The following is a 26,779-nucleotide window of genomic DNA, read 5'->3' as shown; positions in this document are numbered from 1 at the left end:
CCCCATGTCCCCATATCCTTGTGTCTGCACATCCATGTGCCCCAAGCCACCATGTCCCCATGTCCCCATGTCACTGTGTCCCCACAACCATGTGCCCCACACAACTGCATCCCCATATCCTCATGTCCTTGTGTCCCCAAATCCATGAGCCCCATGTCCCCACCTCCCCATACCCCTGTCCCCACATCCATGTGCCCCCGTGCCCTTGTGTCCCCATGTCTCCATGTCCTAGTGTCCCCACATCCGTGCACTCCATGCCACCTCACCCCCACGTCCCCACCTCGCCATGTCCTTGTGTCCCCACATCCATGTCCCCATGTCCCCATCCCCTGGTGTCCCCACATCCCCATATCCTTGTGCTCCCACATCCATATGCCCCAATCCACCTCATCCCCATGTCCCCACACCCTTGTATCCCCACATCCACGTCCCCACGTCCCCACGTCCCCACCCCCTCCTGTCCCCACCCCACGCCCTCCCGCCCCTTCCCATTCCGTACTCCACTCTCCAGCCCTTCTCCCCTCCCCTCCCGCCCCGCTCCGCGCGATCCAGTCTCCACACCTTACCTCCCCCCTCCCATAGCGCATGCGCCGTCTCCTCAGGGGGGGCGCCTCCTGACGGCGGCGCATGCGCAGTTGGGCGGGGGGGGGGTGGCGAGGCCATGGCGCAGCGGGACCGGGACCGGGACCGGGACCGCGATCGCGATCGGGACCGGGATCGGGACCGGGAGCTGCAATGGTCGGCGCGGAGGATGGGGACGTCGCTGCTGCTGCAGCTGTCGGCCCACGAGCGGGAGCTGGACCTGGTGTGCCTGGACCACAGCTACGCCAAGCCCTGGAGCGCCCACCCCGACGCCAGCGCCGCCCGGCCGGCCCGCATGCTCTTCCTGCCCCCCCGGCGGAGCCCCGGCAGCGCCCTGTGAGCCGGGGGCGGCGGGCGGGGGGGGGGCCGAGGGAGGGGCCGGGAGGGGGTGGGGGAAAAGGGGGGGCCCGGGGGGTTTTGGGGGGGCTGAGGGGCTTGGGAGGGGGTGGAGGGGGTTGGGGGGGTGTGAGGAAGGGCCTGGGGGGGTGGGAGGGGAAAATGGGGGGTTTGGGGGGTGGGGGGGCTGTGAGGAGCGGGCTGGGGTTGCTTCTGAGGGGGCTGTGAGGGGAAAGTGGGGGGGCTGGGGGAGGGGGGGGGGCCGAGGGGTCCGTGAGGGGGTGTAGGGGGCTGGGGGGCTGCCGGGAGGGGCCTGGGGTGGGGGCTGGGGGAAGGTGTGCGGCCTGTGACGTGTGGGGGGCTGAGGGGCCTCTGAGGAGGGTCCTGGGGTGGCTTCTGAGGGGAAAGGGGGAGGTCTATGGGATTTGGGGGGCCAAGGGGCTTGTGAGGCTGTGAGCACAGGCTGGGGTGGTTTCGGAGGGGCAAGGGGTGGTCTGTGGGAGTTGTGGGGCTGGAACGTCCTTGGGAAGTGTTCTGGCTTGGCTTCTGAGGGGTCTGCGAGGAGAAAATGTGGGGTTTGTGGGACATGGGGGGGGCTGAGGGGTCGGTGGGAGGTTGTAGGGGGCTGTGGGCCTCTGAGGAGGGGCTTGGGGTGTGTTGTGAGGGGAAAATGTGGGGTTTTGGGGGGTGAGGGGCTTGTGAGGAGGGTCCTGGGGTAGGGCTTGAGTGGAAAGTGTGGGGTCTGTGGGACCTGGGGGGTTGAGAGGCCTGTGAGGGATTGTAGGGGGCTGAGGGGCTTGTGAGGAGGGTCTTGGGGGTGGCTTCTGAGGGGCAGGTGTGGGGACTATGGGATTTGGGGGGCTGAGGGGCTTGTGAGGGGTTGGAGGAGCTTGTTGGCCTGTGAGGAAGGTACTGGGGTAGGTCATGAGGGGAAAGTGTGGGGTCTGTAGGACCTGGGGGGCTGTGGGGCTTGTGAGGGGTGTAGGGGCCTGGGAGTACGTAAGGGGGGACCTGGGGTGGTTTCTGAGGGGACAGCGCGAGGCCTGTGGAGTAAGGAGGTGTCCTGTGGGACCTGGGGGGCTGTGAGGGGAGAGTATGGGGCTGGGGGGCTGTATAGGACCTGGGACTATGGGGAGGGGCTGGGCAGGGTCCGGTTGTTGGCTGGGAAGCTTTTCGGGTGTCTGTGGGGCTGGGGGGACGGTGGAATGTGAGGCAGAGCCTGGGGGACATGGGTTGGGCAGACTGGAGCAGGTCCTGGGCTCTGTGGTGGGGAGCATGGGGCCGAGGGGAGGTCTGGGGGCTGCAGCAGGGCCTGGGGGGGTCAGGGCAGGGCCTGGGGTGACGGGGCTTGGGGGCACAGCAGTGTGCTCGGGGCCGTGGCGCGGGGCCTTGGTGTCAGGGTCTGGGGCCCCAGCGGGGTTCGGGAGCTGCCTGGGCTCTGTCAGGAGCGGCGCAGTAGCTGATGGTGAAGCTCGGGGGCTTGAGGTTGGCTGCAAACACCCGCCAGGAGCTCTGGCTGCGTCATTAAGTGTTAAAGTGAGGATGTTCCAGTGCTTCGTGTTCACACAGCTTAGACAACTCCTGCTGCTGCGCTCACTCTCGCAGCCAGAGCCGGGGTTTGAGAGACGTGGCCGGACTTAGGACCCCAGCTGGCTACAAATCCTTTCTCACTTTACCACCGTAGCAGGCCCCGAGGCGAGTGATCCCACTCTCTAACGTGTGATTTTTTTCCTCACAGCGAAGCAGATATCCCCATCGACGTCGAGACGGTGACGCCCACGCCTGTGCCGCTCTACGACAACCAGAAGGCGCGCAGTGTGATGAACGAGTGCGAGCGCCACGTCATGTTTGCCCGCACGGACGCGGACGCCCCTCCGCCGCCGGATGACTGGGAGGAACACGTCAACAGGTAGCTGGGGCCAGCTGGGAGAACAAACTGGGGCTCGGAACAACCCCACGCTGCCCGGTGTGGGTTTTTCAGTGTGACGTAATACCCGGCGACGTTCCTGAACCGAGTAACGTTCAAAGAAAATGAATTCTGGTGTCCAAATTCTTTGTTCGCCTGCTGTGAGAACTGTTAGGTTTAATGACAGAGGCTGGCCCAGCTGCTGAAGCTCCTGCACGCTTCGTGTGGAGCTGTCTCCTCCCTTTGGAGGGGCTTGGGACAGTGACACGCAGGTCCCCAGCTCAGCCATATTCCAGTGTTGAAGACTAAAAACGAGGACATGTAAATTCCCATCCCCCTGTAACTGTAGTCAGTCGATTTTCAGGAATGGTTATTCTGAGAGACAGGGAGATAACGTTTGCTAAAAGGAACAATTATTTTGGTCCTATTTCTTGTTTCTGTTGTTCCAATGCTCGGATGTTCACCGGTACGCCCTGGTGACACTTCCAACCTGGTGGTTTTTGTTGAGCGATCTTTTAACTTAAACCCTCGCTAGCGAAACTCGCTTTCTCCACAGCTGTAAGCGGGTTCTGGAGGTGCAGCTGACGCCCAGCTGTGCCTGCTCGCCCGACCCAGATGCCTGTGTCCAAGCGATCGACGTTACCTCTGTTTTTTCTCCCCAGGACGGGTTGGACAATGGCTCAGAACAAGCTGTTTAACAAGATTCACAAAGCGCTGCAGTCCGACAGGCTGGCCCGCTTGGCCAACGAAGGGGTAAGATCTTTTACTCCCTGTTGCTCTCTTACCTTCCAGCAGATTCGTTGCCTGTGTGTTTTTCGTCCCCCCTCGCAAAGCGATTAAGTCAAGACAGAAGTCTCGGCTCTGGGGTTCTGTGGTCTTAAGAACCAGGCAGCTCGGGACTTGTTTGAGGCGTGATTCTGTCCTCGCTGAGAGGGTGTTGGTCCCTGCTTGCTGCCAGAGGGCTTTGAGCTGCCCAGGCTGATGCTTTCCTGTGGTTTGGGATGCACGTGGCATGCTTGATTTTCCCCGTAACTGTGTGTTTGTCCTCTAACTTCCTGGTTCTCAGGCTTGCAATGAGCCGGTCCTGAGGAGGATAGCGGTGGACAAATGTGCCCGGAGGGTCCGCCAGGCGCTGGCCAGTGTGAACTGGGACACCAAGCTGATCCAGTGGCTTCACACAACGTTAGTGGAAACCCTCAGTTTGCCAGTGTTGGCTGCATACTTGGACGCTCTGCAAACGCTTAAAGGAAAGGTGATGAAAGCAGCGAGAGACCTTACCCTCTCTTACCACGTTCTCCCTTTATAAAGCTCATTGAAAGGAAGCTGATGGAGTCTTTATCCTTTTTTTTTTCTTGGGGTGGCAGGGATGATGTTTAAAAGCCCCTTGGAAGAACAGTGTGCGTGTACTCAGTCCTTTCTGGCCTCTGGTTTCAGATCCCCACCCTGATCGATAGGATGCTGCTCTCCTCCACCACGAAGACGGGGGCAGCAGGAGCTGAGGCTCTGTCTCTGCTGCTGAAGAGACCTTGGGACCCAGCAGTGGGCGTCTTGTCGCATAATAAACCAGTGAGTACCTCTGGGGGCTCGCGGGGAGCGAGAGGCCGTTCGCAGATCACAGGGTGGTTTGGGTTGGATGGACTTTAAAGCCCATCTAATTCCAACTCCCCTCCCACCAGCCCAGGCTGCACAAAGCCCCATCCGGCCTTGAACACCTCCAGGGGTGGGGCAGCCACAGCTTCTCTGGGCAGCCTGTGCCAGGGCCTCACCACCCTCAGAGTAAAGAATTTCTTCCTTATACCTAATCTCAGCCCACCCTCTTTTAGTTTAAAGCCGTTCCCCCTTGTCCTATCACCACACTCCCGGACAGAGTTCCTCTCCAGCTTTCGTAGCCCCCTTTAGGCACTGGCAGGCCGCTATCGGGTCCCCCCGGAGCCTTCTCCTCTCCAGGCTGGACGCCCCCAGCTCCCTCAGCCTGTCTCCATAGCAGAGGTGCTGCAGCCCCTTGATCATCCTCGTGGCCTCCTCTGCACTCATCCTACTACTTCCACGTCCTTCTCGTGCTGGGGCCCCAGAGCTGAACGCAGGGCTCCAGGTGGGGTCTCACAAGCAGAGCAGGGGCAGAATCCCCTCCTCACCCTGCTGCCACGCTGCTGTTGGTGCAGCCCAGGACACGGTCGGATTTCTGGGCTGTGAGCGCACATTGCTGGCTCGTGTCAAGCTTCTCATCAACTTCCACCCCCAGGTCCTTCTCCTCAGGGCTGCTCTCAATCCATTCTCCACCCAGCCTGTGCTTGTGCTTGAGATTGCCCTGGCCCTGATGCAGATTGGCTTTATTCCTCCTGTTCTTCTGCTTGTTTCTTCCTTCTGTCTCTTTCGTGCTCCTTGGGCTCTTTTCCTCCTGGTTTTTAGCCTTGCTCAGTGAGGGGACTCCTTTTGTTGGACCCATTTCCCCCCATACTATCCCGAGGTACCATCAGCTGGGGAAAGCTTGCGCATTTAATGAGCTCTGCAAGATCCCTCCCACTTTGTAGTGTGGGCCGGGCTGGGCTGGGCTTTGGGTTTATAAATAACCGTTTTAATTCTTCTGTGGCTTATCAGGGTTGTGCTGAGAGTGTTGCTCCTTTTCAGCCCCCACCTGGGAGGATGCTCTTCCACGGGCTTACCACCAAGAAGCAGCTTGCGTAGATGCTCGCTGTCCTCTTGTGTGAAGCTTTGCTTAAGTTGCCCCCGTGAACCCCTTGGTGCACGTGGGGGTCTGGAGCAGCAGGAGGATGGGGAAGCAGGCGGCGAGGTTTGGGGCTGAGAGGTCGCCTTCCCTCACGTATCTCTCGTTGCACTCTGCAGAGCAAACTGCCTGGTTCCCCCCTCATCCTGATTGCTTCCTCCGGCCCCTCCAACTCCATGTTCCCCACTTCTCGACGGCACCGCTTCTGGCAGTCGCAGCTTTCCTGCTTGGGAAAGGTTTGTACGGTCGGGTTTGGAGGCAGGCACGTTAGTAGCTACTTCACGTTAGCAGCTGTGGTAGGCTGCAGCTGCTGAACTTATTTTTGTAATCCGTTGGTGCACCAAAATACTTGCCGTTGCTAAAAACAGAGGCTGGCATCTGCCGCCTGCGGTGTTTGGCAGCTAAGGCACAAATTGGGCTGAAGTTGCCCAGTGTGATCAGTTTGGGGTCACGTCGGGAGACTTGCCATCCAAAGTCAACCGTCTCCAGCAGTTCGGGTTGTATCGTTTTATTAAGTATTTGAGTTTCCCGTAGGAGGAGGTTGGAGGAGGGAGGCTGTAGGTCACCTTGGCTACAGAGCTGCTCGCAGCGCTCTGTGTGTCGGACGTACTGGGTGTATAGGGGCAAGGTGAGCAGCAGAGGCTGTCTCTGAAGGGAATTCTCTGTTTCCTCTGTTTTTAGCAGCTGGAAGCGAATTCCACGGGAGAGACAAAGCACAAAGTTGTGTATAAACTGGTTCCGGCCTGTGCCTGTTGCTGGTGCCCGTTGTGCCTCTGTTATTTATTCATTTTTCGTTCCAAATGACAGGTGATTCCCATCGCCACCCACCTGCTGAACAACGGCAGCGGGGTGGGAGTGTTGCAGTGTCTCGAGCACATGATCGGCGCGGTGAGGAGCAAAGTGGCGGAGGTAAGAGCGGCGAGAGGAGGGCGAGCCTGTGCCGCCCTCGCCCGCAGGTGCTGCGGGGCCCAGCGGCAGCGTCCCGTTGTCTGTCCCTCCATCGCTGTCCTTTGTCTCCCATAGATTCACAACCACTTCTCTCACAAGCCGATCATCCTGATCGGGTGGAACACGGGTGCCTTGGTGGCCTGTCACGTAAGTGCCTGTTTCGTTTGCATTCTCTCAGACAATTTGAAAACTTCAGGTCAGAGTTTGGTGCATTTGAGGCTCTGGGGGATTATTATTTTATTCCCTTTCCTCTTGCTGAGGCCTGGCTTTGAGATGCACCCTTTTTGGCCATGGGGACGTAAAGGAGTTTGAGTTCCTTGGTGTTTTTTCCCTCCCCCATTCCTTTTAAGCACCTAAGCACAGTCTAAATACGTGGGAGATCTCTGTGCCCTGAGCCTAGCAAAGCGACCTTTACAGCAGAGGACTGTGAGGATGCTTACTGTTGTTGCTTTTCTACCCAGGTTTCAGTGGTGGAGTACGTCACTGCAGTTGTGTGCCTTGGATTCCCTCTTCTAACAGTTGATGGCCCCAGAGGGGTAAGGACTGAAGGGGGTGGGGGCCATTTAAAGAACTGTTTGTTTATTAACCTCCCTAGACTGTTCCATAGAACGTGGTTTGGAAGTCCAGTGATACCTGGAAAAATTTTGAGGAATGTCTCGATTTTTTTGTTTGGAGGGGATGTGCCCAGCAGGCAGAAGTGTTGCATCCGTAACAGGTTTCCTGATGCGATAGCAGGCGTGTGAAGTCCTGTGTTTGCTTGTCCCTACTGTAATGTGTTTTTGCAGCTCCTTCCTTGGGTCTCACATGAGCGTCGCTTGTTGACTGTGTCGTTTGGCACCAGAGATGATGACTTAAAGTCATTTACGTGGATCCCAAATCGCTCCTGTGTTAGCTGACCAGTTTGCGACCGTGTTGGGAATAATTACGGTTATGCTGGTGAAATAACCAGTCCTGAGACTGTAGTGGAAATCCATATCAGCCCTGTGTAAAAGACATTTTTTGGGGATGGTGCAGTGCTTGAGCAGACTTCTCTTCAGGATGACTGCACAAATCCCATCGGGGCTCACCCTAGAAAGCTTCATTGCCGGTTGTGCTGCTGTTGGCACTGCTTCAGCTTTGTCCTGGGTTTGTGTGGCAAAAGCTCGGAAGAGGAAGGATGAGTTGAAACAGGGTGTCTGAGATGTGCCACCTTGTCCAGGCAAACCACGCGATTCATAATTTCCTTTCCTCTAGGATGTGGTTAGTACACACTGGGATCGCGTGTGATGTGCTGCCTGCTCCTCCGTGGCACGTGCTTTCCTGTTGGGAAGTGCTTACCTGTTTGGGAAATGCTTCAGAAACGTGTTTGGCCCCAAAGATTCCGTCCTGAAACAGCCCTTCTGAATTACAGTCCCCCTTCCTCTTGCAGGATGTCGATGACCCCCTCCTGGAGATGAAGACCCCTGTCCTCTTTGTGATCGGTCAGAATTCCCTGCAGTGCAACATCGAAGCGATGGAAGATTTCCGGGAGAAAATCCGAGCTGATAACAGCATGGTGGTGGTGGGAGGAGCAGACGACAATCTCAGGTGATGTCCTGTGAGGTGGATTCTCTGCCCTGAAGCGCCGGGCAAGACCTGAGCGTGCTGCTTACAAAAAAAAAAAACGTGGCCCTGCCTAATAATGCTCTGTCAAAGCGAGCAGTTGGTCAAAGCCCAGTGTGCTGGATAGAGAGATGGTTGGTTGGGTGATTTTTCTGGGATAAATCACCATTGCTTCTCCCAGTGGGAAGCAGAAGATCCAGGGCACAGTATGGCATGACACTAGAGCAAGTAATCTGCTTTTTCTTGCCACCCTGGCTCTGGAACATGCAGCTGATGGAGGTTGTGTCCGGTATTGGGGTAAGGGAGGCTCCAAGAGCCTTGCAGGAGGTGCTGAAGTGAACTTTGGAGCTTGTTCTCCAGTCACACTCGTGTGTCTCTGGGATAACTGCACCAAAAACTGGAGCAAGTTGTGTATGAGAACAGCTTTAGCCTGATGCTAGAGCTGGATCCAACAATGCAAACAATATTTTGGAGCACTGTCAAAAGTCAGAAATCCATAGCAGAAATAGTTACTAAGGTAGAGGAAAGAAAGAAAAGTCAAGCTCTGATACGGGTCTGGAGACGAAGCTCTGAAGGAAAGGAAATGTATTTGCTTTGCAAGAAGCTTTAGTCGTAAACTGAGCGATGCTGGGCCCTTGTTGCTGTCCCCGAAGCTCATCTCAGCACTCCTGAGGATGAATCTCGTCTTGCCAGCAGGCGGTGCTCTGGAGTTGAGCGCTAACGGAGCCAGCTCATACTTACTCTGTAGGGTCAGTGGGTAAGGGAGCAAACCAGCCATCGTTTGAGTTTTATTCTCTGGTGAAGAATTGTATAGTGAGTGTGAAAGGGGAAAAACAGTATTTGTTGACTTTCACTTGTTTGATGTGTTTTTTTGTTTTTGTTTTTTTTTCCTAGGATAAGCAAAGCCAAAAAGAAGTCAGAAGGCCTGACCCAGAGTATGGTGGACAGGTGCATCCAGGTAAAGACAGAAATCTTCCCCGTATGCTTCGTACCTATAAAAAGCCTGCTGAAATGTCTGCGATCACAAGTTACAACCTCGCTGCCAGTGTTGGTTGAACAAACATAATCTTTCTCAAGTGGTTTTCGAAGTGGTTGTCCTCTGACAGGAGGAGAGACGTGAGCTTCCTGTTTGTGTACTTTAAGCAAAGATCAGTTTTCTGAGTCTTCTCATCTGCCTGGGGAGGCAAGCAGTACTTTGGGGAGCATTAGGGAAACCATCACGTTTCTCTTCCATGTGTCAGAAATCAGTGGAGTTAGGAGCTCTGGTGAGAAGTCAAGGTCTGTCTGCAAGGGTTTAGGATTTCTGTTTGTGGAATGTTAAACCCGGAGAGCCCTATCAGTTTTTCTTTGAGAACCTTCAGTTATTTTTTTTTTTAATTTTAGCCGTGAAACTGAATTATTCAGAGACCTGCGCACCGCATAGCCTAACTATTAGTTTCATCCTGCCTAGGATGAAATAGCTGACTTCCTGACTGGAGTCCTCACTCGAGCGGAGAGCCACTCGGGCTCTGATCCCCGTGACCTGGACGCTGAGAAGAAGAAGAAGCCGCGTGACTCGACCAGGAGGGATCTGTCGTTTGATTTGCCAGAGAGATCCAGCAGGCCCACCTCACCAGCAGCCAAAGTGCCCGCTTCGCCTTCGGGCTCGGAGGTAGGGGCTCCCTCCGGGATATGGCAAGCGGGGGAAGGCTGAGGTGGGGCAAAGAGATGTCGTGTGCCGCTGAGGTGTGGTAGGGCTGGAAGAGGGAGGCAAGAGGATGTGAGAGGACTGAAGGCTTGTGGAGGGGCAAAGGAACCTTTGGATTTAGACCTGCTTCAGCAGAGGGATGCACGTTCTTGCCTGCGCTGAGGGTTAGGATTGCCTGTCCTCGGGGAAACACGGGGGTAAGGTGTTCCTTCTCTTCGAGCAGGACTTATCCAGCGTCTCCAGCAGCCCCACGTCGAGCCCCAAGACTAAAATGGCTGCGGTGTCCTCCATCCAGAAGCCCACCCAGATCAGCACCACGCAGCTGCTCAAGAGGCAGGTGCAGAGGACGGACACTATCCTGACACACAAGCAGGCACAAGGTAACCTCCTGCGGCTTTTCCACCCTCTTCCCTCCGAGCACCTGGATTTTTGGTCTTTATCCGCCCCGACTCTTTTAGGTTTTGTCTTCTGAGTCCTGTCGTGAACTCCAAGCTTCCCGTGGCAGTTTGCTCCGCAGCTCAGTTCCCCGTTCCTGTCAGCTGAAGGCAGCAGCTTGTAGGGGGTTGAAATTAGGTTGGAAACGGTGTTTCTGCAGCTCGTGGAGCCTCACTGCTTTTCCAAGTGGGAAGGATTTTCACGTGCTCTGGCTGACAAAACCGCTACGTAGCCATGCTCAGATTCTCTTTTGAGTGTGAGCCCCTTGACTGGTGTCTCCAGGCTGCTCGGGAGGGAGATTAAAGATTCTCAGATGATGGCTGAGGCTAGTGAATTGTGACTGGAGCAGTGGGCCTTTGGTAATTAGTCATCCTGCATGAAACAGCAGAGGAAAACCCGCTCTGAACTGCTTGAGCTATGGGGTTTTGTCCTGTTGGATGCTGATTTAAAAACCTTTTTGCGCAGCTTCAGTCTGATTGTGACGGCTGTGGCTGTAGGTGAGGGTTTTGTCATTGAGGATCCTTTCTGGCCAGAACAGCAGGAGCGGGGAGTAGTTCTCCATCCTGCCCTCTGGCCTCGTTCCTTCGCTCAGGACACACCTGAACAGACTTGTTGTTGTCTCCTGCAGCAGTGCGACCACGCACTCGCTAAAGTCTTTGTGTTACTCAGGCTAGGCTCCGGGGGGAAATCCAAGCTTGGATCTCGTAGTTTCTCAGCTCCTGGACTGTTCCTCCGTTGTCGTAGCCGAGGAGGAAGCTCCTAGATAGTGTAAGGGAGGCAGGAGGATGGTTTGCTGAGTGGAGCGAGGCCGCCTCGTTTCGTGAGGAGCGCCGCTGCGGCGTGCCGTCCGTGCGCGTGTCGTGGCAGCAGGTGGTGAGGGACACGCTGGCTGCGGGGCTGGAGAGGGCTCGTGCTGCTGGGACCCTGCAGGAGCTGGGGCGCTGCCCGGTGTGGCGCGGGATGCGCTGCGCTGCCATCCGGAGAGGAGCTGAGGGTGTCTCCTCGTGCCCTGAGCCGTTTGCCTGCCTGCTGCCAGGTCTCTGCGCGTCGCAGTGGTGTTCCTGGAGGTCGCTGCCCCCCTCCAGAGCCGGGCTGTGATACTGTAATTCTCTCTGATTCATTTCAGCTCAGTTTGCTGCTTTTCTGAAACAAAACATGCTGGTGAGGAAAGCTCTTCCTCCTGGCACCTCTTCATGTCTCTTTGGTGAGTATCTCCTCACTTCTCTCTGTCTCTCTCCATCTCCCTCCTTTTCTCTGTCTCTCGGCTTCCTTCTTTCATCATTTTCCTCTTCCCTTGCATTGGTTGGGGGATGTGGCCCAACGTGTCCCCTCGTCCCCTGCTTTTTGCTTTCTCGTTGCTGTATCTGAAGCTTAAGCAAACGGCTCGCGTGCTAGCTGAGAGCACTAACGCCTCCTGAGCTCCTCCCCTGCCCCGGTAGGTAAATGCTGCTGGGACCCGGCAGCAGTTCTGCTCCGAACTGAAGCTTTGTGGACGGTGCGGTGACTTGTTGGGAAGCTTAAAGACCGACTGCATGCTGGCGGAGCTCCTTACTGCAAAGTGGCTGTCGGCGGGCGTGGAAGCGAGGAGCTCCCGAGTGGAAGGGGCAGACGTAGAGGCTGGAGCAGCGTTTCTTGGCCAGAGGGCGTTAGAGAAGAGCAAAGAGAGCAGGGAAAGGGATGGCCGTGGGGTGACGGCGGCATGGTGGGAGAAGGGTGTGAAGGATTGAGTTTGTTGACAGGTTTGGCTGTGCTGAGCGGGAGGCAGGCCGAGGTGAGCAGTCTGTGGTCCTGGGGGCTCTTGGTTGGGTGCTGGAGCACCCCGAGGTGGAGGTCAGCGTGTGAGGTGCTCCGAGGGTTGGGTACTGAGGGGCAGGATCCGCAGCATGTCTAAAGGTGTGTTTTGGTGTCTCAGAAGGCGGTGACTGGGCAGATCTGGGGCTAGGGGAGGAAGAGAGCTTGACATCCAAGGCTCTGGGAGGCTGCGCTGTCGTGTGGGGTGCCCGTGCTCAGCTCAGGTGACCCCAGGAGCTGAGAGCACTGCTGGGGGTGACGAATGCCTGCAGCCCCCCCAGTGCCGGTGCTTTTAATTGCCGAGGATGCAGTGACGTCCGTGCTGTGTTGGCATGCTGAGCACACACAGGGTGCAGTCCAAACATGCGTGCACAGCCATGGTGACAAAGCCCTGAGGCACAAAGACCAAGGTGGTGGCTTTAAAGGTTTCTTTCTCCCTCGAGCCTTGTTTTTGAGACACCTGGTGGTCTCCCCGTGCATAGAGATGAGCCTGGGAGGAGCTCACGTGGAGCTCTGCCCTTACCCAGTACCTGCAGGGAAGAGAAACCACAGTGGCCGAGTCGGGTGCCCGGATGCTTTATCGGGGATGCTCTGGCACCAGCCTGCCCTGCCTTTTGCTAAGACTGAAAGTCGTTAACATCTCGGGGCTCGTTACTGCGCTGGCTCAGCTGCCTGAGCCGTGAGGTAGGAAGCTGGGGCGCGCGTGCTGTGTACGTGGGGGTGATCGCCGCCCCCCCTGGAGCTGTAAAGGCACGCCGAGCCCCTTGCAGCAGAGTCCTCGTACAGCACAGGCTGCCTCTGCGGCAAGCAGCAGGCTCTGCTCTCGCTCGTGGTGACCAGGAGGGACTTCGGGTCGCTGCTCAGTGACGCTTTGAGGGGCACTAACGCCACTGCCTGCGCGTGTGCCGTTTCACCGTCCTGCTTGGCTGGTGGCACTCACGGTGGCACTCCGGGGGGCTTCGGTGCCTGCAGTCCGTGCACGCCGGGCGAGGTCCCTCCGGGCAGCGGTTCTGTCCGAGCGTGTTCGCAGTCGGGCGGGAGGCGTGGGAGCGTGCACAAGTGTGACCAATTCACGTGCTCCAGCTGCGGGTCTGCAGCGATAGCAGCGCAGCGGGCTCGGAGCTTGTTGAGGGGAGCAGAGCAGCCCCGAAACGCTGCTGCGAGTTGCCTGACACCGAGGGATTTGGGTGCAGCCTTGTCCCGGCCCGCAGCTCAGAGACACGCAGGTAGTGGGGCGTGCAGGGAGAGGAATAAAGACACATACACGTGCACATCTCGGGACTGATTACATATATATAAATAAAAGGATGCGTGTAGCTTGGCTTCCAGGCTGGTGACTTAGAAACCCAGGACGTTTACCAGCAGGGAGTTAGCTGCCTCACGGCATTCTTCGAAAGCTCCTGGTGGAGAGGGCTCTCCAAAGCTTGTCCCATTGCCGCAGATCGTGGCAGGGCTGCGGCTGTGAGCGCTGCCAGGCTGCCAGCACCGCAGTAGGAGGCAGATCCGCGCTCTCGTTTGCTCCACCAGCGTTTCAGCTTGGGGCTGGGTGACCGTACGCCGGCCGTGGAGTGCGCAGAGGACGGACAGATGGGATAACCCCTCTTGTCCCCGTGCCGTTGATCCTGTCTTGTGACCTCCTCTTGTCCCCGTGCTACCCAAAAGCGCTTGTAGCGGGCTCCCTGTGCTTTTTGCACAATCCTTTCCCCAGCAAGCTTGTGCTGTAGGCAGAACGGAACGGATGTGATGGGTCGAAAGGACGCGACAGCAGAACGAGCCCTTGGCGTGGAAGAGAAGTCTCAGCTTGCTGCTTTTCTCCCTAGTGCCACGCAGCGTAGGGCGCGGGGGGCTTGGCTTTGCTGCAGCACCTCTTGTGCTCATGGCTGCTTCGCTTAGCGCCTCCCAGCCACCTGTACGCTCCTGTCCAGCCCTCTGAGGGCCGGTTCTGAGCGCTGGAAGGGACGTGCTGAACGACAGGCACACAAACACCTCCTCTCTAATCCCAGCACTGACAGCACGCCTGCACCAGCTCTGCAAGTCTGCACCTTCGTCCCCCTCGTCTGGAAGTTAGGGGTGCTGGAAGGGTCGGATGCCGGGAGCGATTGTACCGTGCTTTGAAAGGAAAAGTGTTCACGCGAAGATGTGTTATTACTGTAGGCATCCGTTTTTTTCTTCGCTGCAGAGGGCAGGACGGGCTTCGTATGCCTGTGAGCAGCTTAAGCTAAGCACTGGCCCCGAGGCAGCAGCGTAGGGCACGCAGGAGTCAGCGTAGGTGGTGAAAAGGAGAAGCGAGGGGTCCCGGTGCATGGGAGATGGGCAAGGCTGGCATGAAGGGAGCTGTGGAAGTATGCATGGGCATGTGTCCCTCCTCCGCGCCTTGGAGCAGCACTGACCTGGAGGAATCGGCCGTCGGTTTCAAAAAGCTACTTCTGTGTCCCCTAGTTCCAGTCTCCTCAGAGCACTCGGAAGGGGCTGAGAGAGACGATGTGCGCGTGCAGCTGAAGAGGCAGCAGACCCCCAGCCCGACCCAGTGCAGCAAAACTTCCAAACGAGCCAAAATCAAGGTGACCATTGTCTCTCACGGAGATGCTGCGGGCGTGGGGAACGGAGCACCCCTCACCACCCAGGCAGAAAGTGAGTTGCGATTGCAAAGCCGCTTCGTAAGCAGAGAGCGGGTCGTGGCGGCGCCCGGCTCCTCCGGGGCACGGCGTGGGGAGGGGAGGGGAGCTGTGGTTTTTGGCTTTTCGAGGAGGCAGCTGCAGGAAGGAGACGGAGGCTCGAGGTGCCATGTGGTGCTCTAGGGGGTAGCAGGGGATGCGTGGGGGCTGGCAGCGCGTAGCTGGGACGTTTTCCGTAGCGGTTCGGGTCGCGCGCTTCAGCGAGGTGCCTGACGGCAGCCTTGTGAGCTGTGAGGCAAATTTTGTACCTTCCTGGGAGGCATCGAGGTGCCGCTCCCGGCAAAGCCTCGCTCCGCGGAGGTCCGTGCGGGTCTCCGGTTCTCCTGCCTGCCTGCGTGTCCCCCGCAGCGGAAGCAAAGCTCTCCCCGGGAACACGCTCCTGCTTTACGGATGACGGTGATGTTCCTGCCTCTGGAAGACCTCTCCGCGTGTTTGGACTTCACGATTCAGCCAAATGCCCCTCGGGGCTGTGCAGTGGCCTGAAGTCCAGGACAATTCGCCCTTCATACGCGTGTTAACAAATTCCAGCTCCTCTCCTGCCTGCGGGGCTGAGAAAACCCGCTGCCGCGGGCGTTGCAGAGGTCCTTCTGTTCAAGAAGAGGTGATGTGCTCCGTCGTCTTCCCCTCGAGCCTTCGTGAGGAGGGCAGAAGCTTTGGCTGCTCTCGCTCCTGTACTCGGAGGATTTTGCCTTCTTGCTCTCCGTGCTCGTGCAAAGGACTTCTTGAGCTCAGAGCCCCCCACGTGTGATGCTGGTGCCCGTTTTTAGCGCTAGCTCGGTGCAGTGCAGGGCTGGAAGGTCAGCATCTCCGTTCAAAGTGTTAGGAGACCGGAGGGTTTTCCAAGCTGAGAAATAACCGTGCTCCTTTAGAAGGATTTCTTGGTTAATTAACGGTTGTTTTGAAATGTGAAAATTAACTAATCAATACACATCCTTTCGTAGGGTTACAGTTCATCTTCGGGCAGCTTTGAAGATCTCTGGTTTCCGGAATCTTTTTTTTTTTTAATTTTCCAAACTTTACTTCTTTCCACAGAAAGGAAATGAGTTGCAGAAGTAAACACGAACCAAACGAGAATTCCCTCTTACCGTGCGTGAGCAGGAGGAATACACGAGACAAATGCAGTTGTATCCCAAAGGCCGCGATAAACAAATATTGTGACACAATAAACAAATATTGTGACTCGCCGCATCCCTGTGTATTCTGTAAAGTGCCTGTAAGGAATGCTTACAAAATTCACAAAATCCATCTCCAGCAGCCAGCCAGACCCCAACCGAGCGCTCGAGGCGGTAGCTCCGTGCCGTGAGGAGTAGGAGGAGGGGATTAGTGGAGGTGACGCTTAGGAGAGAGAATTGCGTTTGGTGGTGAGGGCCTGAGTGGCCGCTGCTGTCGGACTTCGAGCCGGTTCCTTGAGTCCTGCCTGTCGTCATGCTCTGACGACGGCAGCTTTCTGGTTTTTATTCGCAACTCTGCTCTCTCCGCTACTCCTGACCTGCTGTAGCGCGGTGCCTCGAGCGTGTGTTCGTGGCTGCAGCGGAGGTTTCCTTGAGAAGAGGTCTTGTGAGCAGGATGAGCCCGTGGCCTGCAGCGCTGGGCCGTGCCTGGGGGTAGCGTGTGAGACAGGGAATCCCTCAGGCCTCATGGAGGAGGGAGAGTTAGGTTTCTTCTTTTTCTTTTGCAGTTGTCTCTGGAAAGCCGGTCCCCATGGCTGTCGGCCAGTCCGTGTCAGGTGTGAAGGAGCCCTTCGGACTGCTCACCGCCTCCAAGTGAGTGCAGCTTTGGTTTTGTAAGCCCTGCGCCTCCTTGAGAGCCTGCTGGTGTGAACGAAGCACCACAGCGTGGTGCGTTCTGTGCGTGGAGCTTCCTGGTACCTTGCTTATGACTGAATTTCTCTGAAGAACGGGAGACGCTTAGGCTCCCCAAAACTATTTGCCAACTGGTGGTCGAGTCTGAGAACAGTGGAACTGGGCAGATGGGGAAGGTGGTGTGGCTGCTGGGCCGTTTCTGTATGGTTTTCCAAATTAAAGTTTGCTGCAGGACTGCTTATCTTCGTCTTTTGAACGACTGTGCCGTGGTCTTTGCCAAAAATTCAGTGTTGTCTTCGTTCTTTGATAGTTGAGCATTTTTTTTCCAAAGATAGCGAAAGAATTCTCAATATTGGCTCTGAAGTTAACGGGCCACTGGGATTTCTTCTGAGGAACGAATGTGGTGTTGACAATCCCTCACATCACTGTTTTCCATTTTAATTTGAACCATGCCTTGGAGAACTGGACCCCGACTGATCTGGGTGGGGAGAGGAAGAAGAGCTGTTCTCAGATAGGAAGTAGGTTTTTAATGGGAAATTTTTCACTCCAGGGTGGATTACATTTGTGTAGGCTGGCACAGCCTTTGCAGCACCTTCCTTCTGATCTGGAAATGCACAGATTTTGCCCCAGGCGCTCCTCGCTGCGGTGGACACAGGGAAATGTCTCTCGCTTTGTTTTATTTTAGCTCATCACCTCCCCACCTTACGCTTCCAGAAGCCCTGCTTGGTTGCGCTAGGTTGGTGACAGCGCGCTGTCGAACCCATCGTGCGTTGCCCATTTTATCGCTAAGAGGTGCCTTTCCCTTCTGCTTGCTTTGTAGGCTGAGCTCAGCAACAGAAACCTCCTCCATGAGCCCTGCTCCGTCTGCCGTGATCCCCAGCAGCACGGCGCCCAGCGCTTTCCATGCCCTGCAGAGCAGGCTGGTAGCCAGCAGCGCCCACTGCATGCAGGCCCAGCCAGCCAGTGCCCTCCAAGGTACCTGTCTCTTGTGAATGTAAAAGGTAAACCAGGTTCCACATCATTCGGGGGATCCTCTTTCTTGCGTTCACTGGTTGCGTTGGGTTCGGCGCTGAGGTGGCACTTGCAGTGCTTTGCTCTTCAGAGCCCGTGGAGAGCCAGAGGGGTGCCATAAATGAGGCTGAAGGTTCAATAACCTGTTAACTGCATCATTTTCATGTAATGATGCCTCGAGATACCAAAAACGACCTCCTTTTGGCAGTACGACTGCTCCTGCCCAGTTGTACCGTGCCTCCCGTCTCTCACAGATGGCGTTGCTGGTCGCTGCAGCAGTGAAACGTGTTGGGCTGTGTTTATAGGGTAACTGGGAGCATCCCTGCGGGCTGCTTGGGATGCTGCTCTTCAAAGGACAGTTCTGCAGGCACTGCTGCGTGACAGACCTAGGATTTCATGGTGGTTAATTCTCCAGGACTAATCTCTTTGTTCTTTCCTCTTTTCTAGGAGCAGCGTCTGCCAGCAGCCTGCTGCAAGGGCTGAGCTTCAGCCTGCAGGACATCGGGACCAAGTCATCAGCCCTTCCTGCCAGCGTGGCTGCTGCTGGCTCACCCGTGCAGGTACACAGCCTGCAAACATCGGAGGTTGCTCTCTGGAGGGAAGCAGTAAGGGGGTGACGTGGCAGGAGCTGGAGCCCAGATAATGTGTGGTGTAGGGCCGGGAGAGACGAGTGGTGCTGGGTGTGAACTGCAGCTGGAATAATGTGCCCAAAGTTTGACAGGCGATGAGGGTACAGGTTCCTGTAAAAGGCCTTGGTTCTAGGGAACAGGGCTGTGGGAAATTGTACTCAAAAGTGGGCTTGGCAGCCACCTAGAAAGTGCTGATAAATAAGGGTCCAGACAATGGAGAGGGGAGGATCAGCAATCTGTCCTCCTCTTGTCCTTCTGTGATCCTGTCAGGCAGTGCTCCCCATCCTTCCAGTCTGAGAGGCCTCAGTAGAAGTGAAGCCAGCCTTTCTCCCAGTTGTGCTTTCAGGTTGAAATGGGTACGTGCAGACGGGAAGGGATGGCTTTACCTGCTTGTAGACCTGCTTGTGGCTACCGGGATGAAGTGTGGAAACTCTCTGACCTCTAGCTCCTGCGGGAGGGAGAGGCTGTGCCATCCCACCGTCCCCAGTCCTCCCAGGTGCTCAGTGCTTCTGCTTCTCCTTCCAGAACTCAGCTGTGAAGACACCCGCACCGATCCAGAACCTGAGTGCCATCACCACAGGCACGGGCACGATCGTCCGCACCATCCCAGTCGCCACCTCCTTGTCTGTGGGAGCCTCGGCGAGCGGGAAACCCACGGCCATTCACCAGCTGCTGACCAACGGGGGACTGGCCAAGCTGGCCAGCAGCCTCCCTGGCTTGGCTCAGATCTCCAACCAGGCGGCAGGTGAGGCAAGCAAGTGCTTCAGGCTTCTGGAGCACCCCAGGCCTGGTGTTCCCAGAGTTTATTTCACCTTTGTGGTGCTCTGAGCTGTAGCTGCGCAAAGCTGCGTGTGGTAGCAACTCGTGAGCTTCCTCTGCTGGGAAGAGACTCCTGATGCAGCCCCGTGGGTGAAGGTGGCCCCTGCAGTTCCGTGTTTCAGGGACGTCTCGCTTGTGTTTTCCAGGCTTGAAGGCCCCAACGACCATTACTGTGACGCTGCGTGGGCAGCCCAGCCGAGTGACCACGCTCAGCCAGGCTGCGATGGGGGCTGTGCAGCCCCAGCTCGACGAGCAGCCGATGCAGACGCAGGCCCCTCAGGTAATCCTCGGCGTCTCCTCCCTAGAGAGAGTGTTTGCTGTGATCAGAGACAGCTCACGGGCAGGAACGGCTGTTCTGGGGAGAGCGTTCTTGGTCCTGACATCTCTCCTGGGCTTGAGCCTTGTTCTTTTGCTGAGGCTGTGCAGAGAGGGGCCTTGCGAGGTGGTGGTTGGAGGACCTGGGTTATCTTCACATCCGTTAGCAGCAAGGTCGTCTCCTCCAGAGATGGTACTCGGTGTCCTGCTGGTACCGCACAGAGGGAATCTCCGTCTAGTTCCTAATGCTGACATCGGTGTGGAAACTCTTATCGGGGCTCTGGGCTCTCTTGGCAGTAACAGGGCTTGGTGGGAGGAGGAGGGCTGCTGCTGCAGCGTCTATCCTGTCTGGTCAGGCAGGAGAGTGGGCTGGCTGTGCTGTCTGGTGGTGTCTTCCTCTCAGAAATGCTGCTCCTGACGCTCAGGTGCCCTGATGTGACAGCGGGTGTCAGGGCGCTGGAGGCTTTCCTGCTGCAGGACCTCAGCTTCTGCCCCGTCTCGCTGCTGTGCTGTTAAAACCAATACATGAAGTGCTCAGTGCGTGCTCCAAAGTTGTGTCTGTTCACAGCAGATCTCCTTGCGGCGATGGATCGCTGACAGAAGGAAATGCTTTTGCCGTGCCCATGCTAGAGGTGTGCCCGGTCTCAGAAGGGTCCCGGCTGCCTCCCAGCTTCCCAGGACGAGGCTTGGTGCAGATGAGCTGAGGGCGCAAGAAGTTGGAGAGGGTTTTTTTTTGTTGTGGTGGTGAAGGCAGTGGTGTTGGGTACCGTAACGCAGACCTCTCCACCCCGACGCCTGGAGGTAGCAGATGCGGTACGTTTGCTGCAGCTGTGTCCCTGGGCTCTGTCCTAAACCACTGCCAGTTTGGAGATGGATCCGTAAATGTGAGGGTAGAAAGAGCGGTTCCGATGCCCTGCTGGGACGTTCGGTGAGTGGTGGCCGTAATGTGCCGTCAGCAAGGTTTTAGCCCAAGCTCAGGTGGCTTCCCCATGATCCCGGCTCCAGCGCTGCACAGCACTCAGGCCTCTCCTGTAGGCGTTATCCTGGCAGGACACGGGATTTACAGGCAGCCCTGTAATCTGCCTTATGGGACCGAAGGAGGCATTGCAGGGAGGGCTGGTTGTCTGAGGATGAGCAGTGTGGGAGGCAGCACCTGGCTGGCTCTGCCATAAAACCACCCCAAGCTGGCAGGGACGCCCAAGGACCGTGCAGTCCAACTTCTGCCTCCGTACAGGACCCCCTAAAAATCAAACCCTGTGTCTGAGAGCGTTGTCCACGGGCTTCTGGAGCTGTGGCAGGCTTGGGGCCATGACCACTGCCCTGGGGAAACTGGGATGGTCAGAAACAATTTCTGTATGAACAGCCTGAAGGGAACCACAAACTGAACTGGTGAGGGTCTGACAATACAACAAAGCAGCAAGCTTTGGAGGTAAATGAAAGCTTTGAAGCTTGCCAGGAGCTCTTGAATTAACTGGGGGTTAGCTTGGGGTCATCAGAGGAGCCCACAGAGCAGGGACAAAGAGGCGCCAGCAACATCCCCCAGCCTAAAAACTTCGGGGTACAACCGACTGCCCAGCAGGAGCCGAGTAGTGATTCGAGACAGGCATTTGCAGGGAAACAGGAATTTAAAGACCAAGAGAACAAATTCCCAGAGTGACAAACGCTACAGCTTGGGCAGTGGGGTGAGCATGGAGCGAGGGCTGCGGGGATCGAGCTCCAGTTCCCACAAGCTGGTGCCGAAGGCACTGGAGGATGCCAAGGTCTCTCCAGCGTGGCCGCGGCTCTGTTCTCTTGCACGTGGGCTTTTCCTGCTCTCGATATCGCTAACGCAGCCCGGGGCAGGTGAGCTGGTGTAGGAGACGCAGAGCAATCTTTGCCTTGTAGGTGAAGCCCTGCAGTTCTGGTCCCTGCTAGTGAGGCAGCTTGTGTCGTGGAGGCAGGGAGCGTGCTTCTGCTCCTTGCTGCTGTCAGCCGAGGTTGTTTAGGGTTGCTCGAAGCCCTGAGATGTGTAGGGAGGCATCGTCTGTAGGTCAAGCCTCTGGATGGAGCTGGGTAAGTATTAACAGCAGCCACGAGTCCTTAGTTTGTCCCGTGCTGCTTCAGAGCTGGCCTTGCATCCCCCGTTGCCGGTAGTTTCCGCCCAGGCTCCTGGTTTGCCGCTGGTTAACGCCAAGATCCGGGAGCATCCGCGTCCTTCCTCCCTTGACTTCTCTGTGTTTCTTCCAGTCACTTCGTAGCGCACCAGAGCCTGCGAGCGCTGGCAGAGCTGGGCTGCTGCCGGCTAAGGTAGAGCTCGGAAACGCAGCGCTAGTGGCACTCAGTGCAGCTCCCACCTAAGCAGAGGGTGAGTCGCGTCGTGCTGCCTTGCAGCTCCCAGTCTCGGTTTTTGGGCTCTTCAGAGGCCGTTGGAAGAAACCACGAGACCTGGCGTGCTTCCCTCTGTGCCCTTTGTTGCCCGTTTGAGACACTCAAAATCCATCGGCAGCTACCGGGTGTAATGAGGCCTGGCACGGGCTGCTCGAGGGTTAATGGGTTCCTTTGTGGGTTGGGGTTTTAAGGCAGCGACACCTGAAACTGCCTCGCTGATCCTAGAAAACTGCATAGCTGGTGGCAGGCTGCGGCTTGGACCTACAATGCTGAGCTTGTGTGTTCAAGGTAGCGCTTAATTGTGAGGTCGGTTGTGAGAGCTGCTTCAAAAGCAAACTGAAAGCAGGCTTTTACAGGAAATGGAACGAGCTGTGTGTTTTTGTAACTAATTATAGCCCTTGACATCAGCTTGTGTGTACCTTTAGCACATAGGATTACGTAATCCACCGGGGCTTCCTGTAAAAGAGCAAATTTACAAAAGGCTGGGGGGGGATTATGCCAGAGCTTAAACTCTTGTGTTTTCAGCGGTAGCCAAAGCCATTGTTGGTTGGGTTTCCTTTGAAATTCCAGCTGACGGCTCCACTGTGCCTGCGCAGGAAGCGTGAAGCCCACGCATCGGCTGCGATTTAAAACTCTGGGGGCTGGGGCGATGCCTGTAGCAGCTGAGATGCAGTTTGAGTGGGTAACTCTTCCTCCCCCCACGGGCGTTGCAGGGGAGGCGGGAGGCTGAGGAATCTTCCCGGGGAGTTTGGCGCAAATGTTTTCTGCGAGTAGCAGACTAAGAAAAGCAGAAGAGTGTTTGGGTGGCTTTGAAGTGAAAATACAAGCAAGCTTCAGCTCCTGTTTTCAAGGAACTGTTCCACCGTGGTTTTGAGCGGTGCTTTCTGTGTGAGTTCCTCTCTGCAGCGTGGCTGTATCCCGATAGCGGCTCCGCAAAATGTAGCGATGCCGATGCTGGATCGTGCTCTTGCCCCGCCACGAGGCGGAAAACCATTTACATTGCAACGAGCCGAGGTGCAACGGTTTGAGCCGTGGGCAGGGATCTCGCCTAGATGGCATGAGGCAAGCGAGGAGCCTCCAGCCCTTGGTGCTGCCCGGAGCCAGCCGTGCTGGTGGTGGACCTACCGCCCCTTGCTGGAGTCTGACCTTTTTGCCTCCCAGGGGCAGAAATGAGTTAAAACAAATGGAGCGCCGTCAAATTGCTGCGCAGGGCGTGGAAGAGCAGGCTGTGACCTGCACGGGCGTCAGGTAGGAAGGGCTCGGACTGGAGCTAAGCCTTTGCTGGCGATGTTTGGCGGCGGTGGAGGAGAGTGAGCGAGTTGCCTGAAGCCTGTCAGCCCCTGAAGGCCACGTGCGCCTTAGGACACGAATCCAAGCTGCCCGGTTGTCCCAGTGGGGGACATCTGCAGACATCTGGTGGACACCAGAAGGACTTGTAGTCTTCCTCTGGCACCCGGGGAGCTCTTCTGGTGTGTGCCGTTTGCAGTCTTTGCTGGACTTCACCGGTGCTGGCGGTAACAGCGCCTTGTTCTCACAAGCAGCTCTGTGCTGTGGGAGTTGTGCGTGAGCTCCAGTTCCTGGCGGTTGCTTTGCTGGCGCCGCAGAGAGCACGGGAGCAGGCCTGAGCTCCCTGGCAGCCCGCGGTGGGGACAGAGCCACCCCGCTCCAGGAAAAGGGAACACGTTTGTGGCAGTCCCAGCCCGAGCACTGCCAACAGTGCTGGCTCTGTAAGCGGCACCGTCACGCCTTACAGGACAGATCTCTGCAGACTGTCTCTTGGTGTGGATTTTGCCTCGAGTTTAGACGTGACTGATGGGAGCGAGGGCAAGGCTAGAAGAAGCAGGGAGGAGGCGCGCTCTGATTTCGAGGTGAGGGACAGCGCAGGCCCTGAGGAACGGCTGCAGCCCCCCCAGCGATGGTCGAACCCCGCTCCACTTGGGGTCCCGGCGCTCCTGGCAGCGCCGCGGCCGCTCCCAGCAGCTCTCCGTTCCTTTAACCCCTCCAGGCTCCAGACGGTGCAGTTGGGAACTTGGCCGGCCCAGCTTCCAGCGCCGCCTCTCCTGGCAAGCTGCTGTCTCAGATGGATCTCAGCAAAGCCCAGGCTGGCGCAGAGATGGCTCCTGCCGACCCCGCAGCCCACCTGACCGCCGCGGCAGCACCCGTAGGTGAGGCGCATGGCAGTTGTGGGGCGCGGGCAGCCGGCCTGGGGGCCAGAGCGGAGGCCGGCTTGGAGCCATGCCTGCCGGGTGACGTGTGCGGAGTCCCTCTGGGGAATAGCTGCCTGAACGCTGCTTATTTTTAAGTCCCTTGCCTTTTTTTTTTCTTCTTTTTTTTGTTTTCCTCCTCCGTTGAGTTAGGTCCCCTGTGGTTTCTTTGCACGAGTACATGCAGTTCTGATTTCGCTCCGTGCAGCTGACAAAGAGCGGGGTGTAAAACTTGAGCCTGAACGCAGCGGGGGATTACCTTCAGTTTGTGTGTAGGGCCCCCACCACACGCCGGTAGCACTAAGCCCTCTCCCTGCTGCCTACATTTATTTACCTTGCCTGGAGAGAGCAGACCCATCCGATTACACCCGAACAAACATTGCATACCCAGCTAGTAGCCTCACACTACAAGAAAAAAAAAAAAATCAAAAACCTCCGCAGAGCGATGATGCAGCCCGCCGCATCCTCAAAAGGCTTCCGCACAGCAGAGCCCGCCTCCAGCCACGCCAGAAATGTGTTTTCCTTTCCCTCGGTCCAGCCGATTTGCCAAGCCAGGGGAAGGACGGGCAGGTATTCGGCACCCAGGTCTGGTGGGTGACGTTCGGGGGAGCTGTGCCGGTTCCCCAGAGGTCAAACAAGGCTGCTCGGCACCGCGCCGATGCGTGTGCTGTTTCACCGTGCCGTTGGCTCCTCGCAGGCGTCAGACCCAGCTCTAACTGGTGGTCGGCGCTGGCTCAGACCCCCAGTCTCTGCTGGTCTCCCCCAGGACTCAACAGGGAGCTGCAGAAGCACTGGGCTTAATCCTTCTGTGTTCTTGTGTTTTGTTTTGCTTTACTTTGCCCTTTTATGTTGTGTTCTTGGTTGGTTTGTTTTTGGTCGTAACTAGCGGATGAAGTCAGATCCGTGGAGAACTTTACCTGCTTTCATTTGAGGTTCATTTTGGCTTTGTGTGCAGGGGGAGGACCGGTTTGCAGCAAAGCTGCCAGAGCAGCAGGGCGGACTGGGCTGTTAGCACAGACGGTATTCCAGCCGGAATATCTTCCGTGGAGCTTTCAGGGAGCCTGCTTTCATGGAGCAGCGTGTGCTGCTGCCCGACAGCATCGTCATGTCTCCGTGCCCCTTCCCAGCCTGTGCAGGGGTTTTAGCCTCCTGTTCTTGCTGCATGTCTGGCCTCTCTCATCCCCTTCGGGGCAGTGGGGTCAGCACCCCGCCCTGGTCAGTCAGTCCTCAGCCTTCGCTCTGTGTCCTCCGTGCCCGAGCCTGGCACCCTGTTCTGGAGAGCTCCACGCTGCTGCTGGAGCTTGTGGCGAGCTCTTGCCGCTGAAGAGCGTGAGGGGCACCGCGATACATCTCTGACACCGTTGTGTCGGAGCTGTGGTGCGATTCGGGTGAGCCAGCGCTGCTGCTGTGCTGCCTGTTGATGTGGGCTCCTGGGGGACAGAGCGAGTGGCCTTGGGTGACCGCAGGAGCGAGCCGTGGGCTTCTCCAGGTCGGGGTCTTTCTGGTCAGCGTCATCTTTAACCAGCAGTGGGTCTCCAGGCTTTATCCAATGTCCTGAGCACATCTAACCCCAGCGATCAGATTGCAGAGGCGTCTCCTTCCCTCCCCCCTTGCACTCTGGGCTGTGGTAACCCCAGACGTGGCCGGGGAGCAGGCTTGGATGGGGTAACCACCGCGCACCACCTCTGCTACTGCCTCAGAGCGCCAAGGGCTTCATTTTGTGAAGCCTGATGTCTTTTAGCTGCCCAAAGGTGGAGTGTGGTGAGTGTCCGAGCACCTGCGGCAGCGTCTGCCTTCGCTGCTGGTGGGATGGAGCTGGAGATGCCTGAGCCGAGCGAGAGCTTGCCCTGAGCCAGGCCGCCGGGAGCAGCGTGAGCTCAGCGTGTTCGTGGCAGCTCGGAGGGTAGGATGGCATGTGCCTGGCCAAGAAAGAGCCACAAGGTCCCGTCCCCACGGGAAGGGACTGTGTTGGGTGAGACACTGAAGGAAGAGAGGCTTTTTGTGGGGTCTGAGAGGTCCGGGAAGGGAGCTGGCAGGTTTGGGGTTTCCTTGCAGTGCTCTGCCCAGGCTGTGACAGCTCTGGGGTTTGTTGTGGATGACAAAACGAGGCAAGTTGTCTCTCTTCAGCCTGAAACCCTACAGCTGTGCTGCCGGGGGGGCTCAGCTCGGGGTGGGCACCTCGTCCCCCCGGCCGCTGACCGCGCTCTCCCCTTCCCCGCAGTGACCAGCGCCAGCCCCATGAAGACGCTGTACGTCATGTCGGACGCCAAGCTCTCTGCGCTCACCAAGTCCGTGATGGGTGAGGCTACCTCAGTCCCCCTCAAACTGCCAGGCATCCAGCCTTCCTCCTCCTCCTCCTCCTCATCCGCCAGCTCTCCCACTGGCGCCGTCACCTTCGCCACCTCCCCGCTGGCCGGCGCTCCCAGTCCTCCCGGCAGCCTGGTGCACTCGAAGGTGGGGCCCGTCCTGCAGACCGCCTCCAAGACCGTCATCCTCACCTCGACGCTGGCCGCGGTGAAGGGCGACGGGCACCTCGGGGAGAAGGTCGGCCTGACCAAGAGCGCCTCGGCCCTCGGCCACGCTCTGGGGACGATGGAGACCCTGGGGAGGGTTCCCTCCGTGGTGGACGACGGCAGCACCATCATCCGCACCAGAGAGGCTCTGGCCAACAGACACTTGCTGCCCCAGGGCGTGCTGCCGGGAGGGGCCGGCACCACGCTGATAACGCTGGGCAGCAGCCTGGCCAGCTCCTCCATCATCGCCGCGGCGGGGCCCACGCTCAGCCAGAAGCCGTAGGGACCCCGGGGCCCCTAGGCCAGGGCTGTGGGAAGACCCAACAAGGCTGCGGGACGGGAGAGGAGCAGCCCCGGGGTGACCGGGGGCTGGTTCCGGCTGTAGCAAACTAGGGGGATGTTTTCTGGTTTTGTTGCTGTTTAATAAATCTGTTTTTTTTTTTTTTCTTTACC

At 57.4% G+C, this 26,779-nt stretch overlaps 1 protein-coding gene across 6 annotated transcripts; it reads left to right on the top strand.

The window, feature by feature from the left end:
* The first annotated feature begins 628 nt into the window (after positions 1–628).
* KANSL3 (KAT8 regulatory NSL complex subunit 3) lies at positions 629–26,779 on the top strand. 6 transcript variants are annotated; one of them, XM_083811921.1, is made up of 22 exons: positions 629–918; positions 2,657–2,827; positions 3,487–3,577; positions 3,891–4,076; positions 4,259–4,390; positions 5,669–5,785; positions 6,357–6,458; positions 6,573–6,644; positions 6,959–7,033; positions 7,906–8,063; positions 8,973–9,036; positions 9,529–9,729; positions 9,989–10,145; positions 11,327–11,404; positions 14,431–14,622; positions 16,345–16,429; positions 17,289–17,443; positions 17,927–18,039; positions 18,634–18,853; positions 19,074–19,207; positions 23,615–23,774; positions 26,035–26,779. In XM_083811921.1, exons 1-22 carry the CDS (start codon positions 662–664, stop codon positions 26,607–26,609), a joined length of 3,495 nt encoding a protein of 1,164 aa, XP_083668047.1. In that variant the 5' UTR covers positions 629–661; the 3' UTR covers positions 26,610–26,779. The 6 variants fall into 6 exon arrangements, with proteins under 6 accessions (XP_083668047.1, XP_083668048.1, XP_083668049.1 ...); XM_083811922.1 differs by lacking the exon at positions 11,327–11,404; XM_083811923.1 differs by lacking the exon at positions 14,431–14,622.

This window comes from Anser anser, assembly GCF_964211835.1.
Source record: "Anser anser genome assembly, chromosome: 26".
Lineage (NCBI taxonomy): Eukaryota > Metazoa > Chordata > Aves > Anseriformes > Anatidae > Anser > Anser anser.
The sequence above is the reverse complement of the archived record's forward strand: the minus strand, read 5'-3'. Positions and strand labels throughout refer to the sequence as shown.